At 38.1% G+C, this 19,115-nt stretch overlaps 1 protein-coding gene across 13 annotated transcripts in view; it reads right to left on the bottom strand.

Annotated features, from left to right (window-relative positions):
- Positions 1–19,115, bottom strand: part of dlg3 (discs, large homolog 3) — a 94,812-nt gene that overhangs the window by 23,636 nt on the left and 52,061 nt on the right. For 4 of the 13 annotated variants that reach the window (XM_084429646.1, XM_084429653.1, XM_084429651.1 and 1 more), the window contains exons 2-9: positions 16,201–16,254; positions 15,770–15,820; positions 14,458–14,582; positions 13,580–13,749; positions 13,124–13,260; positions 11,322–11,466; positions 9,753–9,927; positions 8,694–8,840 (exon numbers count right to left, since the gene is read on the bottom strand). In XM_084429646.1, coding sequence (XP_084285772.1) covers positions 8,694–8,840; positions 9,753–9,927; positions 11,322–11,466; positions 13,124–13,260; positions 13,580–13,749; positions 14,458–14,582; positions 15,770–15,820; positions 16,201–16,254 — 1,004 coding nt within the window. Of the gene's footprint in view, positions 1–1,385; positions 1,592–8,693; positions 8,841–9,752; positions 9,928–11,321; positions 11,467–13,123; positions 13,261–13,579; positions 13,750–14,457; positions 14,583–15,769; positions 15,821–16,200; positions 16,255–19,115 lie in introns of those variants that run through there. The other 9 variants (XM_084429657.1, XM_084429647.1, XM_084429655.1 and 6 more) reach the window with 5 other exon arrangements.

Genomic DNA, 19,115 nt, shown 5'->3' with positions numbered 1-19,115 from the left:
ATTCCAGACTGCCCAGAGCTGGCACACCAGCGAGACTCGACTACATTCAGGGGCTGTCAAAAACCCTTTCCGAATGTACTGCAGAATAACACACCATAACCAGTTCCCAAAAATGCAACACACATCAACATTTGTAGTACGCATGTTTCTCAGAATTCTGCAGAGCTCGGCTAGCTCTCGACATGAGCCATTCCATCTCGACTGCCCATGGTGCAGCTTTATGATGCTGAAAACAGCACTTTTATGTGACCGGACAAGTTGTGCTAAGTGTTTGGTCCATATATGAAACACGTAATTACACGAACAGACTGCGGTGTTCTTTGTGTGATCTACTGGTGTACTGGAGTGTGAATCAATTTACTGAGAACCTTATGTCCATAAATATGATGCAAGTGGTAAACAGTTTTTTTTAATCACCTTTTTATCCTCTGTTTATTACATGACACACAGTAAAACCATGACCTGGACAACAGTTCCCTGTTTTCTGTCGCTCTAATGGGTGTCTTGTACACAACATTATTTATTAGTTCCTCTCTTTTGCAGTCTATCTTGCTCTAAGTGACAAATTGCAAAAGCTCACACACACTCATTTTGAACATGTATGCTTAACAATTGTGGTTGATTAAGCTGTTAAAACTCTGTAGATATTCCAAAAAGGGTTGTACATAATTAAGAATTGAAAAATGTGTTCCTTTTTATTTCAAGAAGTTGAATTTCCACAGAAAGTTGAATTGAAATGACAGGATGAGGAATTTAATTGCAATTCAAAGATATTCAACATAGACAATAGGTTCTGGGAAATGAACTGTTCTACCGACCTGGTCAGGCCTATACACATTCAAACCTTTGTGCTTTTTTTTGTCTTCACAAACATTGCTTTTCCTTTGATTAATTCTAATTCTTAATTCTTCTTAATTTTTTTTTTTTTTATTGCAATTCCACGTCCTGTTTGCTACTTTAAATTAAATTAAATTAATTTCTGAATGGCACCCTGATATCAAATCCTTTGTTGATTAAACATTAAGATCAGCTTGATGATAATCAGAAGTATTAAAATAAATGAAAACAGAAGCATATGAAAATGACTTTGTTAATTTAATTAATTAAATGCAATTACTTTTAATGCCAAGGTCAAACACTTATTAGATTTGGAGAAAATACAGTTTTGTTCTAAATCAAGTCAGAATATGCTGATTTTGGAAAAGATCAATGGGAGATTAGTACTAGGAATTTATTTAAAATGTATATTTCATTAAAATAGTACCAAAGCAAATGAAAGATATGACCAATACAATCCATGGCGCCCATGTACACAAAAAGATAAAGCAGTTATCAGATGCCAGCAGTCACTCGCTCACTCAAACCATTACCTGGACCCACTGTACCTGTTCATGAGGGTGATGCTTGTCCTACCTCGTCTCTCTACATTGACTTTTACCATTGGCAACGAAGACGAGATGTTAACTGTGAACATGGTGCCTGCCGCTAGCTACCAGGCAGGGATATGAAGAATATTTTCCCCAGGACTCTGTATCTCGCTCCAGACAGTGCTGTGAAGTGCCGTATGTGTATATGTGTGCTTTCTCTAAGTGAAAGGGGAGTGATGGGAAACAGCACCACATCGCCTGTCACGCGTCACCTCTGCAGGACCAGAGAAAGACTTAACTCTTACCCAGCCACATGAACTGCTGTCCACCACAATAACACATCCTCCATTTTGATTTTATCGATTATAAATCGATTGGATCATGAAAAGTGGCCGCGATAATACAGTAATTGTATCTGAATGTAAAACAATGGATTGAGTAGCCATTTCATTGGCTAAAATTATGCAATAGCCCACGTGGCCTAAGTGAAAGTTGTTTCCGAGGAAGAGGAAATTACAGTTTAATTAAAGATTTCATATTCATATTCATATTCCACAAGGCTCAAAGGTTTACAGGGTTGCAATGCCCCAGTGCAGTCTGTCTGCTCCTCTTTCCGATCTAAGTAATTGGCTCTGATCGGGTGATTAATGGTGGACACAGTGGATACTGCTCTCCGGAAACATGCAGAGACATAATTCACCATGGAAAACATGTTCTCTTTGGCAGGATCATATGGCTTTCATGGCTACTGTGGGCTGCTCTGTCTTCCTCTTTCTCTGAATGCTTTCAAAGCTCTGGTCGAAAACCACCAATCTCTTCCTCAGAACACACTTCTTCAGTCCCATTTGACTTCACGCCAAGAGACGTTCAAGATATTTTCAGCCTCTCCAAGCAGCTAAGAATAAACCAAGTGTGTCAACAGTTTACAATCAGGTGCGTCACTGAGTAAAGCTGCCAAAAAGTACCAGCTTCAATTATATTCTATACTGCCTATATTATTTGCCACAGTATAAACTAAACCTAATGACAAATGAGTGACTTGACTTATTGTGTTGCTTTATTGACAATGATGTTGTTAAGATTTAGATTCTGAAATGTCAATTGTTCTGGGAAATACAAGCATAGTTATTACCCAATGAGGTGTACATCTGATTTAGATTCTTCAGTCCTTTAGTGTTGACATGTACACTTGTTTATACACAACTGTTAAAAAATGTGGGGTTGGTAAAAAATTTTAAATGGTTTTGAAACAAAGTCTCTTATGCTCACCAAGGCTGCATTCACTTTATCAAATATATTGCGACATTTTATTACAGTTTAAAATAGCTGTTTTCTATTGGAATATATTTCAAAATGTAATTTATTCCTGTGATGACAAAGCTGAATTTTCAGCATCATTACTTCAGTCTTCAGTGTCACATGATCGCTTAGAAATCAATCTAACAAATCTGCTCAAGAAACATTTTTTATTATTATCAATGTTGAAAACAGTTGTGCTGCTTAATATGTTAATGTAAACCATGATACATTTTCTTTCAGGATTCTTTCAAAAATAGAAAGATAAAAATAACAGCATTTATTTGAAATAGAAATCTTTGGTAACATTATAAATGTTTTTAGTTTCACTTTTGATCAATTCAATGCAAAGTATTCTCAAAGTAAATCTTCTAAAAAAAGATATATATCTTACCGCACCCAAACATTAGAACTGTAGTTATATATTAAAGAGAGTACATTATGTGTTCAGCATGAAACTGGTGAATGTTCCCATGTATGTATGTTACCCCGCTTCACAAAAAATCTTGCCATAAAACCATTTGCCCCTTGGTGAACATAATTCATGATTTTTCTATGTATTAAGTTTCAGTGGATATTTAATTTATATATCAAAAAATTCATATTTTCAACACAATTTACGAAATAAATTTACTTTACTTAAAGATATATATAATATTTATTATTATTCCCCCTACAGTTGTGTATGTGGCAGTCTGAATTACAAGTGACGCAATGCACTGAATGGAAAAACAAACTCCATGAGTCATGCAAGGAAGCCATTTTTGAAAACCATAATCAGACATGGTCACGAATGGCCTGAACTATTTAAAAGATTTGTGTGATTATACACATCTCTGTCTGGGTTTGTATCTAAAAGTGTGTCCATCATTTGTGAACATGAGTGTGCGAGCAGATTGTCATTAGCCTGTTCGATTGGTGGCACGGCCGATTATGTTCTGCAATCCGAAGGGTGGGTGGGAGATCTCTCCCGAATCTCCATAATGTATTCAGCTGGTAAAGAAGCCAGGGGGCCGTTAGTGTGTACTGGGTCAGATGGAGGGATCTAAATGTGTCTGTGACTGCCGTGCTAGTGTGGGGGAAGCACAGATGGGCAGAGGGCCTATCAGAGTCTCTCCTGTGACTCAGTCATATACACACACACACACACACACACACTGGCAGAGTCCTCCAGGAGTGAACTGTCACTGTACACCAACACAAAGTATATTTGCCTGTAAACAACTTTTATTAGCCTCTGGGGACACCTCCAGGGTGATTGTGATAAGGTTCAGACTTACTTTGACAGCTTAGTTTGGGCACAGTGAAGTGCAAAGTGGGATAATATAACACTATTTATGTACTTTGGTAGGTGTAGCCGTGTGTAGGTTTAAATATTGTGCTTCATACTGCATGTGTGTGTGTGTGTGTGTGTGTTTGGGCTACGTGTCAAAGGGAGTGTGTGTTCATGTCAACACATTATAACAGACTGTCTAAGTGTATCTATGTGTGTGATGGGCATTGGCACACATTGTGTGTGTGTGTGTGTGTGTGTGTGTGTGTGTGTGTGTGTGTGTGCGTGTGTGTGTGTGTGTGTGTGTTTGTGGCCTGCTTTTTCCCCATTCAAATGAATCATGACAGCTTCAGGAATGTGCGCCACTACTCATTTGTAGTCTGACTGCAGAATCGACCTCTCACTTCCCTATACATTTATGGTAAGAGCAGGTCCTACTGTTTATATTTACATAACTGCAACAGAAGCCAAAACATTCCTGTGTTGGAAGGTTCCATGAGTGTGTATTTACTGTATGTGTTTGGAGAATAATAAATCTCCAGTCTCGGTCAGACCTACAGCAATGCTAGTATACAAACTGATGAACATAATACGATAAATATACATGTACAAGACTTCAAAAGGTGGGAGGTCAGTATTGTTAAACTACATACATGATCACACACACACACACACACACACACACACACACACACACACACACACACACACACACACACACACACACACACACACACACACACACACACACACACACACTTGTGGGCACCATGTGTGAGAATAGCTCTGTATACAAGTTAAACAAAAACTCTTCATATTGTCTAATGCCATCCTACAATTGTAAAATGTTGTTTTATAAGCATTTCTGAATAAAATGTGTGTGGTACTAGCACATGTAAAAAGGGCAGGGCATTGCTATGCAGTTGCTAGAGTGTTTAGGTTGTCAGGATGTTGCTATGTGTTTGCTAGGATGTTGCTAGGGAGTTCTGGGTGATTGCTTACTGGCCAAAGGCAAAAAAAAAATAGTTTCTGATGGTCTCTAGATATAGCTCCAGTCTTTCAATGTAAGTCTATGGATTCTACCTGCCGAACATTGTAAGTCCAACTTCAAAAAGCAATCACTCTTCAATAAACTGCACAAGGTATCATCATGTCATGATAATCTGTTGACTAGTTATGTGCTAAAGGTCAATATGTAGAGTGTGGGTTGTTGAAAATTGATTGAATAATTAGCCTTCGACTGTAGAGCATGTACTACAGTACAGTGAGTATGCGAGAATTAAGCAACAATCACTGACACATAGTGGTACATAAAGTATATTATACCCATCCCAGACAGCGAGTCACAGTACATCACTCAGACTAAGACTGCTTCAGAGAGCACACAAAACACCAGGACATTATATGGGCTGGTAAAGGATGACGGCTTAGGTTTAAACTCACATTCTATCTGAGATTGAACATAGGTACAAAATGGGCAGGGTGTGAATTGGGGGGGGGGGGTTGTTATAGGGTTGAGGGTGCTGAACCCCCCATTTGGTTTTCGCAAAAGCTAAAGGCTGCAGGCTTCTTCAGTATATTTTATATAGTACAGAATTTTCAAAGTTTCAATAACAAAAAAAAGAAGAAGATGGCAATAGTAGGCACCTTGAGCACTTTCCTTTAGGATCAGTATGGGATGATACCTCAACATACAAAACATAACTAGTGGCATTATTTATCACCTTATTGTAGATTTACTAAATGGTTAACTGTTTTGAAAACAGCTTTACCGTTTGATTAAAATGTCTTTAACTGTTTACTGTAGGTTATGCAAGATTCAAGTCCATTAAATGAAAATTCTTGAAAATCATTGGGGTACAAATAACATTGGACACCATTCTTTGTATGGAGACTTTCAAAATGACTTTTTATGTTCCATACAGGTTTGAAATGACATGAGGTGAGTAAATGATGACAGAAATTAAATTTTTTGGGTAAACTATCTCCTAAACTATACCTTAACAGTCTGTGCTAAACATTTGTGACTCTATTGACTCTAAAGGTGCTTAAAGGCCTGTTCACAGCAAGACAAATATTTGGTTCGAAATTCTGTGCGATTTTAATTTGAATGAGCGGCTGTTAATGCACCTGATCAGAGGTGTGAATATTCGCATGTTGTCAATGACGTCTCTTTTCCATCCCACTGTGAATAAAATTGGCCAACCGTCAGGATTCACGCTTTTGATCACATGCCCAGAGCCGCTGCTCTTACATACAGTACTGTGCAAAAGTCTTAGGCATGTTAATTTCCCCCACCCCCCGTCCCCCCCAAAAAATGGTTTTAAGTCAGTTATTTATATCTTTTGCTGTAGTGTGTCAGTAGGAAATATCAGTTTACATTTCCAAACATTCTTTTTGCCATTAATTGTAATAATTCAGTGAGATTTGTGTATGCACAAGGAGTCTGACAACAGCCGGTATGATCTGATCTCACCATCATCGAGTCCGTCTGTGATTACATGAAGAAACAGAAAAAACTGAGACAAACTTAATCCAGAAGAACTGCGGGAACGTCTCCAAGATGCTTGAAGAAACCTTCCTGCAAAGCTACCTGAAAAACTATGCGCAAGTGTACCTGGACAAAAGCCGTTTTAAACGCAAAGGGTCGTTACACCATATATTGATTTGAATTAGTTAATAGAAGTTAAATCATAAATAAATTCAATTTGTGATTTTATTTTTGAAAGCATTCTCACTTTACAGCATTTTAACACAAGTGCCAGTACTTTTTAACAGTACTGTAGCTTTGCAGGAAGGTTTCTTCAAGCATCTCGGAGACGTTCCCGCAGTTCTTCTGGATTTAGTCTGTCTCAGTTTTTTCTGTTTCTTCATGTAATCACAGACGGACTCGATGATGGTGAGATCAGATCATACCGGCTGTTGTCAGACTCCTTGTGCATACACAAATCTCACTGAATTATTACAATTAATGGCAAAAAGAATGTTTGGATATGTAAACTGATATTTCCTACTGACACACTACAGCAAAATATATAAATTACTGACTTAAAACCATTTTTTTGTGGGGACGGGGGAGATATTAACATGCCTAAGACTTTTGCACAGTACTGTAAAACAACAACTTGATATAGGGTTGTCGCGATAATCGCAATATTGTAATACCGCGATACTGACAAGCAAACTGCAATGTTCATGTTCTTTCCTTTTTCATAAGGCTATGCCCTTCTTGTTTTACACTTCATGCATGTGTATTGAATGTTAAATAAGTAAATAATGATAACAAAATTGAAGAATGTATTCTTAGAGCGAGAGAGAGATTGACTGAGCGTGTGCAAATACCTGCATCTGTCCTTCTTCAGATCAAGTCATATATTCGTGAAAAAAGCGAGTATGACATGTCAGAAGAGGAAAGTGATCTTTGACCTAGCATTGTGGCTTGCTAAGTAACAGTGAATAGCTGAGGAAGAATCTCTGTGCACTTATTGTTTGACAAACACCACAGCGAATACAAAAAACAAGTAAATACCGTCTGATTTACTTTCTTCTCCATGACGAGGGTATCAGAAACATAACGTTTCTTAATGCTTTGTGTCCCGGAGTATCCAGAAAATTTCTGCTTTCTAAAAGCGCCACCGACAGTCAGAGAGTGAATGTAAATTTTCATTCAGCCCGGGTCTGAACAGACAAATCACATTTGAAAACTGGACCAATTTCTTTGTGTCAAACATTCCTGTTGGTGTGAACAGGCCTTAAAGGGTTAGTTCACCCAAAAATGAAAATTCTGTCAGTAATTACTCACCCTCATGTTGTTCCAACCCCGTAAGAATTTCGCTCATCTTCGGAACACAAATTATGATATTTTTAATGAAATCTGAGAGCCGTCTCACTCCTCCATAGGCTTCTATGTTATTGAAACTTGCCGTCCCAGAAAAGTTAGAAAAGACAATGTTTAAAATAGTCCAAGTGACTACTGTGGCTCAACCATAAGTTTATCAAGCGACGAGAATACTTTTTGTGCTCAAAAAAACACACAAAAATAACGACTTTATTCAACTATTCATTTTCTTCTATGTGGGCCTCTGGTGAGTTTACATAGTGTAACAGCGCAGAGCTTCTGTGTTGTACGTCTGCACCTAGGCTCTCTATTGGCCAACGCTGGTCATGTGTGTGATGCGTGTGACATACAACACAGAAGCACTGCGCTGTTACACTACAATATAATAAAGTTGAATAAAGTCGTTATTTTTGGGGGGTTTTGCGCACAAAAAGTATTCTTGTCGCTTGATAAACTTATGGTTGAGCCACTGTAGTCACTTGGACTATTTTAAACATTGTCTTTAGTAACTTTTCTGGGACGGCAAGTTTCAATAACATAGAAGCCTATGTAGGAGTGAGCCAGCTCTCAGATTTCATTAAAAATATCTTAATTTGTGTTCCGAAGATGAACGAAAGTCTTACGGGGTTGGAACAACATGAGGGTGAGTAATTACTGACAGAATTTTCATTTTTGGGTGAACTAACCCTTTAAGGAGTTTAATACCACAAGCTAAAAAAGCATGGCATCTCTTCAACACTGCAGAGGAGTAAACGGCTCGAGGCAGGGAGCTATATCGCCTCAAAACCTTACCTGTGCCACACTGCAGGTTGAGCTGAGGTAGGGGGAAGGGTGGTGGCCGTGCGGTGGGGGGGTTATTAGGTTAACTACTAGGCTATGCTATGCTAAGCCAGGCAGAGCGAGAAGCAGTGGTTAGTACCTGCCGGTGTACGGGACCAGGCTTTGACACAGAGCAGGCGGGGCGGGGCTGCAGCCCACGTCCCCAGACCCCCTGCTGCACAGATGGGGGGAGGGAGGGCTGGTGTCCCCATGAGGTTTGTGGATGGCACTGTAAATGGGCTCGCCCCTATTGGAGGTACAGAAATCACACAGTAAACGGGGCGCTTTCAGACACACAGAGACAGCAGACACTGAGACATACTGTATGAAGACACATACACATGCACACAGACAGAGACAAACACACACATGCAGAAGTGAGGATGCCTTCAGCTGGATGGCTAGAGAGGGACGAGTCAGCTCTGGGGCCCGGGCTGACTCACAGGCTCCAGGGAGTCCATGCTCAGAGAGGTAAAACCCATCTCATGTCCAGGCAACAGTGGCCGTAACTTCAAGACATTTGACCCCATGCCAGAAGCATTTCTTATACCCAGAGTGTTTGTTTGCCGTGTTGGGAATTGTGTTGGAGACTTTATTCAACCAGTCATGTTGCGTTAAAGCAATGTTCACAAACAAACCACCACAGAGAGGCATTAGACACCTCGTAGACGTTCTTCAGCCCACACTCGACACCTACTTAAAATCTTTTTTTTTTCTTTTTTTTCTATCTTTTCCCAGTTACATCATAAAATGTGAACAGTACTGCCAAAAAGAAATTAAACAACTAAAGCTGAAGAACTGTAGCACAGATTGTGGTAAAACAAAGTACACCTCTAATCAAATATATATTTATATGGACATGCAAGTGTTGCTTTTTGTCATTTGTGCATGAGTGCTCTTGAAAAGTGACATCTGAGTGAGTGACAGGGTTCCCACACTTTTTGACCAATACATTTTCATGATTTTTATTATTAAAATTGCATTCACAATTTCCAGATGATGAAATAGTTTAGAGCTGCAGAAATTTATATTTGTATGACTTTTCCAGGGCTGGAAATGTTAAAATTCCCTGATATTTCCAAATTTTTCATGGCCGTGGGAACCCTGGAGTGAAGAAGTGAGTGACCGCAAGTGAATAGATTAAATTCTTGACTCTGACCTGGTGAAGTCCTCCTCCCCCAGCATGTGCCGTGGGACTGGGGAGTACCTCGAGGGGGTGACCTGGGGTGGCTGGTACACTGGTTTAGGCTCCATGCCCCCCATGTAGGCCATGCTGGAGTTGTGTCCGACGTGGTTGTCCACCATGGTGGGAAAGGCTGGAGGGAGGCCGAGACCAGTAAAGGGAAAAAAGGCAGATGATTTCACCAGGTAACTACAGAGGACCGGTTTATTGATAAGGGATAACACAAACTATGAGGCCTGGGCCAGATTTAATCTACCGGTAGTTATCAGGCATCACAGCTGCCAAAAAGCATGCCTGATTGTGATGTGCATATATACAACCATTAAAAAATTTGGAGTTGGTACGATTTTTTCAAATGTTTTTAAAGTAAGTCTCTTATGATTATCAAAGCTGTATTTATTTGATCAAATATACAGTAAAACATTAATATTTATTCCTGTGACGGCAAAGCTGAATTTTCAGCTTCATTACTCCAGTCTTCAGTGTCACATGATCCTTCAGAAATCATTATAATATGATGATTTGGTGCGCAGGAAACATTTCTTATTATTATCAATGTTCAAAACAGTTGTGTTGCTTAGTATTTTTCTGGAAAGTGTGATACATTTTTTCTCAGGATTCTTTGATGTATGGAGAGTTCAAAAGAAAATCATTTATTTGAAATAAAGATAGTTTGCCAAAATATACAGTAAATGTTTTTACTGTCCCTTTTTAATTTTATGTCTTTACTGAATAAACGTATTATTTATTTCTATTAAAAAACACTAATAACCTCAACCTTTTGAACAGTAGTGTGTCTTTTATTTTCTAATCAAAAAGAAAATCATTATTGCTGGTTTTAATGGCAAATTATAAGGATAAGGATTCATGCTGATATTGTCCATAATCCCACTTTGCCTTTTGGAGGGCACTGTATGTGCAATATTCCTGGATTACGCCATCAAAAATGACTGACTGAGGTACAGTTTTATAGTTGCACTTTCGTTGAGAGACTTTTATTGAGAGACTGGCTCATCTCGTATATGAAATCAATATGCAAGTAAAAAACATCTAAATAATCTCATTGTAATTGCTATTCAATTGAAAAATATATATTTTTATTTTCAATAAAAATGCTAAATACAGTTTCATGGCCAAAAAGAGATATTCAGCCGTCATAAGTAGTAATTTTGGCCGCTGTGTGTGCAATTGTGCAGGTGGATTGTGTGAAAGCCTCGTCTCTCAGTGGGAGGGAGGGATCAGTGTTCTGATGGGAGCAGCAGTGCAGTGTGTGTGGGTGTCTGAAAACAGCGCCCACTGCTACACCACAGTGCTGTTACAAAACTCCACAGCACTCACAGGCTCTGCACCATTCGGTTTCATTACAGGGTTACAGATAAAAGCAGATAGGGATTTAGGTTATGTTTGAATTGCCCTAACTGCAAAGTCATTTTCACTTTTATCAATGTAGTGTGAAAAATCATGTGTTTGGGCTATAAAATAGACAGTTTAGGAATGTTTTTAAGGGCATAAAGTTGATGGAGATCAGCAAAAGAAGGTACGTACTGCTTGAGTAGTCTGGTGGGGCGTACATGTCGTTGAGATGTACTGGTCCCGGCTTGGCCACTTTCAGATAGACCATGTCTGAAGTATTCTTCAGGGCGGCCACAGCCTCCTCATGACGTACATCCTGAAGTATGATGTTATTCACCTGCGAAGGCAGACACACACACGCATGTTACATCGGCTGGTCTCTGAAGCGTGACTCAGAATGTTCACGACAGCACATTTAAAGATGTAGGAAGGAAGCGACTGGAGCGGAGGCTGGATGGCCCAACAATCGACGACGGTGCTCAATTCTCCAGCTCTCAGCCGTCCGGTCACAAAAGGAAGGACGAAAGGGTGGGGTAGCTGGAAAAGCGTAGTGCTTTTCCTTTGTAAGATTTAGGGCACCTACACACTACAGAAAACTAAGTGCTTCACAGATAGAAATGTGTCCAATTTGTTCTAAGGGAGTGGAAGGAGTCAAGTCTGTTTGAAATGTGAGTATATAGTGAATTGGACTCACAGCTGCCTCTCTGAAATACTCACTGGTCAATAGACGCCAACGGATTGGTCAAAGGTTTTTTTCTTTATTACACCTCAAATAACTAACACGCATTATCACTGTTAAACACACCCACAATAAATCCAAGCAACATACATAAATAAAATAATAACTACCCAAAAAATATAAAGGCAATTTTAAATATGATTTATTTTGAGAGTTAAAAGGCATTCCTTTTTTCTTAGTTGCTTTAAAGATTTAAATAAAAATTTGAAAATGCCACAAAACTTGAAGCAATTTGTGACCAGAGAGTAGTTAACTGTAAACAGGAATCCAAATTCTAATTTGAATGAAAGGAAGCAGAATTTAATTGAAATTACATGCAAAATTCACAACTTCTGCTAATGTTGTATTTAATAATACATATAACTTTTCAGTTACCGATACCAAGATGATAGGTAACATGAAACACACAACATAGATAATTCAATATAAATGTAAAAGGGAGATAATACATCAATTTTGAATTTTGCCTGACCCCGTGCATGATGAAGTGTCACTTTCACAACCGATTTTTTCATCTACATTCTTGTAATGCACCATCCTCCCAAAAAATTAGAATTAGAATCCTGGATCCATAGCAACGCTCTGTTTTTCATGGCAACGGTGTGTTATACTTAGCAGCGGTCTGTTATCAAGAAATAACAGACTGCATTCTACATTGGAATTCAACCAAGCCATGTAATAATAACTTATAACTTTGTTATTACTTTGTCACATTATAACTTAGCACACACAAAAAGCAACAGTGCAGCTGGTGATCACAGACTTGACAGAGATAATTAAAATTTGACCAACTCTAGGCACTCTGTTCAAGAAATCAAGCTCCCTGACTGAATCAAAAAAAGAAAGGGAAGAAAAGGCATATTTACATGTCTGCAGTTATGGCTGCCGTGATTGATGCATGGCCTTTTAATTATGGCATTTATGACCATGTCAAAGCTTGCTCAGTTCCTGGCACTTGTGTGCCATGCAAGTGTTTCTCTTTATCACAGATGTGTCCTTGTTTGAGTTTGCGCTCAGGTTCACATCAATCACACGATGGCCCATAAATCTTCACACATGAGATATATTGTCTATAATACGACATGTAATAGCCTACAACAGTGTCTGTGGTCATTGAAGCATATAGAAATTCACAGAAAAAAAAAGGTCCTGCAAAGATATGCAATGAACTTCCAATGCATAAAACCAGGTTGCCTATGTGTTGGCTCTACATATAGTGAAGTACACAGGTGCATGTGTGCAGGTGAACTCTTACAGCTAGTAGGCGATCGCCTGTCTGCAGACGTCCATCTTTCTGTGCCGCCCCACCCTCGATGATCTTTGTGATGTAGATACTGTTGTCACCCGGGATGTGCTGGTTGCCTATACCTCCAGCAATACTGAAGCCAAGACCTTGAATGAATAGAATGCAGTTACATTTTAACCAGGAAATCAGATCTTCTGAAGTCAACATGAAATGACACTCAAAATCTGCCACTTAATGTGGCATATTTCAAGAGAAACAAGGAATTCAATGAGAAAAAAACAAAAAATGTGCACGGATGCATTTTGCACAATTATGTTAACTTTATATTTATTATAAAATGCCTCAATGTTTATGAATTCAAGTTCAAAATAATTCAGAACTGCTATAAAAGTGATATCGTGCATGACAGCCATTTCTATTGTGTGTATCTCAAATGTATTTAGGTGCACATTTAGCACCTCTAACCTTTAGGCCCTTTGAGTAGGTTGACCTCCAAAATGGTCTCCGGAGGAGCCTGTCTTCTGCGTACCAGCAACCTGACCACTGGGCCGGCCTCCTTCAAAGCCTCCACTGCCTTGCTGTGCACAACCTCCGACACGTCCACATCATTCACGCGCAGAACACAATCATTTACCCTTAGACACAAGAAGAGATTCAAAGTCAACACAGCAATAACACACAGAGAGAGAGAGAGAGAGACTTTGTTCCAAAACCAAGTAAACTGGCCAGATTCCTTCTTAGAGATCATCCTAATGATAACTGCCCAATTTGGAACACTCAACGTAAGGTGCGGTCACAAAAAAGTCCATTGTTCAGTATCAATACTCACTGATATCCCTCAGAAGTCACTTCCAAACTTATACACAGCTAATTCACATGAAAATCCGCATGGGAAAGTTTTTCATCCTTATTTCGCTCTTCACCCAAAATTCCTTATCGTGTGGATGTTACTAAGCTGACACTGTTAGTTAGTTAGTTGCTAAGCTAATACTCTAATAGGATAAAAATGCTTAGCAAAATAATCGATTTTTTATTAACTTTTATTAGACACCTTTCAGTATCTAAGTTTTTCTCACCATGTCCGCCATCTTGAATTTATTTTTTAACCAAGCTCATCCTAAAGTATTGCCTCTTCCAGTAAAGGATACATGCGATGCTGCCTTAGAATTTGGCCAAACTAGACAGCATAATTAAGATGTCTAACTTTTAGAACAGCCTTTGGAAGGGGAACCTGCCTTTGATGCCTTAAAATACTGCCTATGCAGGCAGCTCACTAGGTTTTGGAACAGAGCAAGAGTAGCACAAAATGAATATTAGACCCTGAGAGACCCTAGACCACTCACCCTAGTCTCCCATCCATGGCAGCGGCACCTCCTGGGATGATCTTTGTGATGAAGATTCCTGGATCATCAGGAATGTGTGGATTATCCACACCTCCAGCAATGCTGAACCCAAGGCCAGAGTTGCCCTATTAATGACATACATGAGAAGAATATTATAGATGAGGAAATGCAGATGTTTCACAAAGATTTGTGGATAACGTTTGCATCTGCTTTTCAGAAGACACCTGGCTCTCAATACTTTGTAAACACCAGCAAGGCATGGACAGTTTTATGCTGCTAAATATAGGAATTTGTGGTGCGCATTTCAAGAATCTAAAAATTGTATCCGCTTCCACCCATTTCTCCCTCCATACTTCATCACCTCTTACACTGCTGTTTTCATTCCAGTGCCAAAAAGCTGAGACAGACTGGTCTGTCTGACAGTCACATCTCAAAAGACAGGCCCTAAAGCAGACAGCTGAGAAAAGATTTCACTTTAATATTTTCTATAATTAATGAGCGACGGTCGGAGCAAATTAGTAGCGAGTGGAGCTAAGACATCCCAGTGAGGCTTTCATGCTCCAGAGCCACTGCGAGAGCTCCAACTAAAAGAAGCGTTCACACCCACAGACCTTTTAACATGTGAGATCTTAACATAGTTTATTTAGGCCTCAGCGTACAGAAATGGCACTTACAGAACAGCCCTGCAATTATGCTGAAAGCTCAGAGATGCACCCAAATCCAACATCCACTGCTGTTTAATGAATGGCCTTTGCAGATAGATTTAGATTCATTTGCATTGAACAAACTTCAGGTATGAAAAGACTTTGCAATGTTAAAACCATGATAGTTCATATGATAATTCTTTGTAGATAAGAACAGCACCTGTACTTCAGATACATTGCATGGTATTTTCACAAGTGGTACATTTTCAAAACTCTTTTAGTAGTCTGTAAATATAATCAAAATGTAGTGTTTTCAAATGATCAACTGACTTGAGAATAATGAGAATAATAATGTAACTTTTGCACTACACCTAATAAGTTTTTGATCTACACAGGACATTCATTTAAAGTTACTGCTGTTCATACTGTAATACTTTTCATTATCATCTGTTTTCCTTTATATCAATACATTTAATTCAACTCTTATTTAAACCTACTGATTTAATGGTAATCTTTTGCAGGCATTTTGCAGGCATTTACGTAGCTCAACATTTACTGCCATCTAGTGTCCAGGTCCTCATAGGTAGCATTGGTGGAGGAGAATATTGGCAAGTTGTACAAGACACCCTAAAAAAAACAGACATTTAAAACAGCTGAATGATATTTACCCTCTCCAGAATGATTTCTTCATATTTATACATGCCATCACTCCCGTTCACCTGTAATAGACAAAAGAAAAATTGTTTAACATAGACAAGTAATGTTAACAAATTATACACAAGAAGGTCACAACTATCATTAATTATGTAAAAGCAGAATCGCTATAAACTCAGCGCAATAAAAATGAGAGGTATGAATCATGTACAAGGCATAGGGCTGATAAACACAGTCAAAGACTACTCATTATAACGGTTAAATAATAATTGCACTCGGCATTAAAGCCACATCTGCTGTGGTTTAATCTCTGCATATTTTTATTGTTATTATCTCATGTACAACAGGAAAGGTTTGGCCGGGCTGAGGGGGATAATTCCACGTGGCAGGCAGTCAGGCAGGCAGGCGCTACTGGAGGTGCTGAGAGCATGAAGCAGATACTTACATAAGGGCCTGCATCCAGTGAGTCTGCGTTCACAATGATGGGGGGAGGGTTTGCCTGTGAGATGAAGAGATGCACATTACCTCAGTGTGTGAGAATGGCGGCTCACACGTATGCACACACACACACACATACACGCAGTCATGAGGAGACAGTAAATGCATGCCATGGGAACAGTGGGTCTCAATAGAGCATGGTACATCATCGCCATGATGTGACGCTTCAGGGGGAAGAGTGAGGACAGGACTGGAGGTGTGAAGATTACAGACGGCCTGTGGTCTGCCGCTGAAAGAGAACTGCAGTCGAGCCGAGGAGAGACAGTACTGCGTGCGTTTTTCCCCTCCGGCTAGGTTCATTTTTCATGTTTAAGCAATATCACATGAATATCAGCATGGATATGATTACACTACCGCTCAAAGGTTTGGGGTCAGTCAGATTTTTTTATTTTTTGGGGGAAGAAATTAATGCTTTTATTCAGTAACGGTGCATTTAATTGATCAAAAGTGACAGTAAATACATATACATTGTTACAAAAGATTTCTATTTCAAGTCGACGCTGAACTTTTGAACATTTTATTCATCAAAGAATTTTTAAGAAGTTTTTAACATTGATAAGAAATGTGTCTTGAACATTTTAAAATATGTTAAAACAATATTTCTAAATATTACTTTTGTTTTTAATGTATTTTTGACCAAGAAAATTCAGCTTACGTGAGCCTAAAAGACTTTAAAAAAAATCTTACCAACCCCAGACTTTTGAATGGTAGCGTACATTTAGTAACATTTTAGTCTTACATTTTAGATACAAAATGTGCAAACATTCTAAAATGTTTATTTTTGCTCTGGTAATAAAAAGAGTTCCAAATGACTGCAAAGGGATCATGTCCTTCCAAACCCAAAATTATTATTTTTTCTTATAGAGTAACACAAAAGGAGAAAAAAAAAGAGGCAAAGAAAGACAGACTAGGGGCTGTCAAGCTCTAAAAAGGTCAAAAGTTCCATAAAAACACCATGAGAGTACTTCATATGACTTGTGCACAGGTGACCTTTTACCACAACTTAAATAAATGCATGGTTGCAAGTTAAAATTCTAACTTATTGGTTTAATTACACCTTTTGAGTGGCAAACATTATTTTGTTGAGTTCTGCTGGCATAATAATTACATCAACTTAATATTGTGTGTAAAATATTTACATATATTGAAATTAGGCAGTGGATTTCTAGTTCCCAGCATGCTTTGCATAAGACTGGATAAGGAGAATAAATGTTGAAATTAAGTGTTATTTTATTTGTTTTTGTTTTTATAGTGAAAGTAAAGACCTGTTAGTTTCTAATTATCTTACTTGCTCAATAAATATACATGTTAAATAAGTTACACTTGATAGCTGATAGCTGTGGAACTGAACTGAAATAGATAAGATTAATCGGTTCCATGGCTACAACTCAAGAAGTTGGAGTAATCAACTTAAAAATATTATTATTAAGTTACTCTAATTCTACTCGATGTTGTCATGTATGCAAAAAAATGTTAAGCCAGCACGGGGTGTGTGCTATATTTCAAGTCTGTTGTTTGAGAGAAAAAGAAAATGTAAGTGCTTCATGCTTTTGGGAGATTGACAGTCACTGTCTACATTCATATACTCAACAGCAGCTTGAACATTCTGCAGAATATTCTCATTTTGTGTTGCACAAAAGAATATATAGCAAATAACACAGGTGCCAAATGACATGGGGGATGTGACAGACATATTTGTAAACTAGTTCTTTATAACAAAGAGGTGGGAGTGTACAAATTCATGTCATCCTGTAGTTTTAGGTAGTACCATAGAATAGTTCATGCTCTTAACAAAACATGAATGAACTGAGGCAGTGAACCAACTGACATGCATGGCCTTTCACATGCAAACCTTGTTGTGTTTGTGAGAATTGATCTGATTGATCTGTGGTGAGGTGATGCTGACAGGGCCGCCGGCTGACCAGTTGAGGAGATGGTCACTACCTCTCCCACCCCCTTCAGTACTTGAGGAGTGAAGCACTAGATTATCACTCCAATTGATACTAAATCCCATAGAACTCTTGTAATCAAGCCACTCACATTGTCAACTAATCAGTGTTTATCTTGTTTTCCAGTAAAAATATAAACATTCTTAAAATAAGATAAACTTTATCAAGAAACAAAATTGTGCAAGATAATAGAATATACCTTTATTTTATCTTTTTTTTCATGTTTCTACCATAAATAAACTTAATTTGAGATTATGTTCTTTTCAGTGTTGTTGTTGTTGGCTAAAACTCAAACAACAACTATTAGAAATTGTGGTAACACTTTACTTTATGTAGCTTTTATGTATACTGCATTATAAAGGGATGTACATAATGTTCATTATAATGCATTATATATTTTCATAAATAATTGTAACCAAATTTAATATGCATTCAATATACACAGACTCCGTTACATCTGAAATTGGTAGTTTGTCGTTTTTTAATGCATTATACTTTCTAAAGGTGTATTATAATGTAACTGTTACAATTATTCATTAGATCATACAATGCATTATAAGGTGCATTTCATGGCATAATGCAATACTTTTAAAATGCATTATATATATAAAAGCTTTAAACAAAGTGTTACTGAAATGGTTTCCGGTAATTGAAATCGAGAAGAAATAAAATAAAATATTAGATGAAAAACTTAAACTTGTTGTCTTGTCATCTAACTGAAATAATTAAGGTTAAGTTGAAGTGCTACAATTACTACAAAAACTAGTTAATTCAATATATTAATAAATACTATAATAGTATATAAATAAGACCTCATTGTTTTATCACGCACAATTTTGATCCTGAACAAATTTAGATTGCTTTAAGGATGTTTCGATATTTATTACTGGAAGACTGCAAGAAAAAAAGATTT

This window comes from Rutilus rutilus, assembly GCF_951802725.1.
Source record: "Rutilus rutilus genome assembly, chromosome: 14".
Classification (NCBI taxonomy): domain Eukaryota; kingdom Metazoa; phylum Chordata; class Actinopteri; order Cypriniformes; family Leuciscidae; genus Rutilus; species Rutilus rutilus.
The sequence above is the reverse complement of the archived record's forward strand: the minus strand, read 5'-3'. Positions and strand labels throughout refer to the sequence as shown.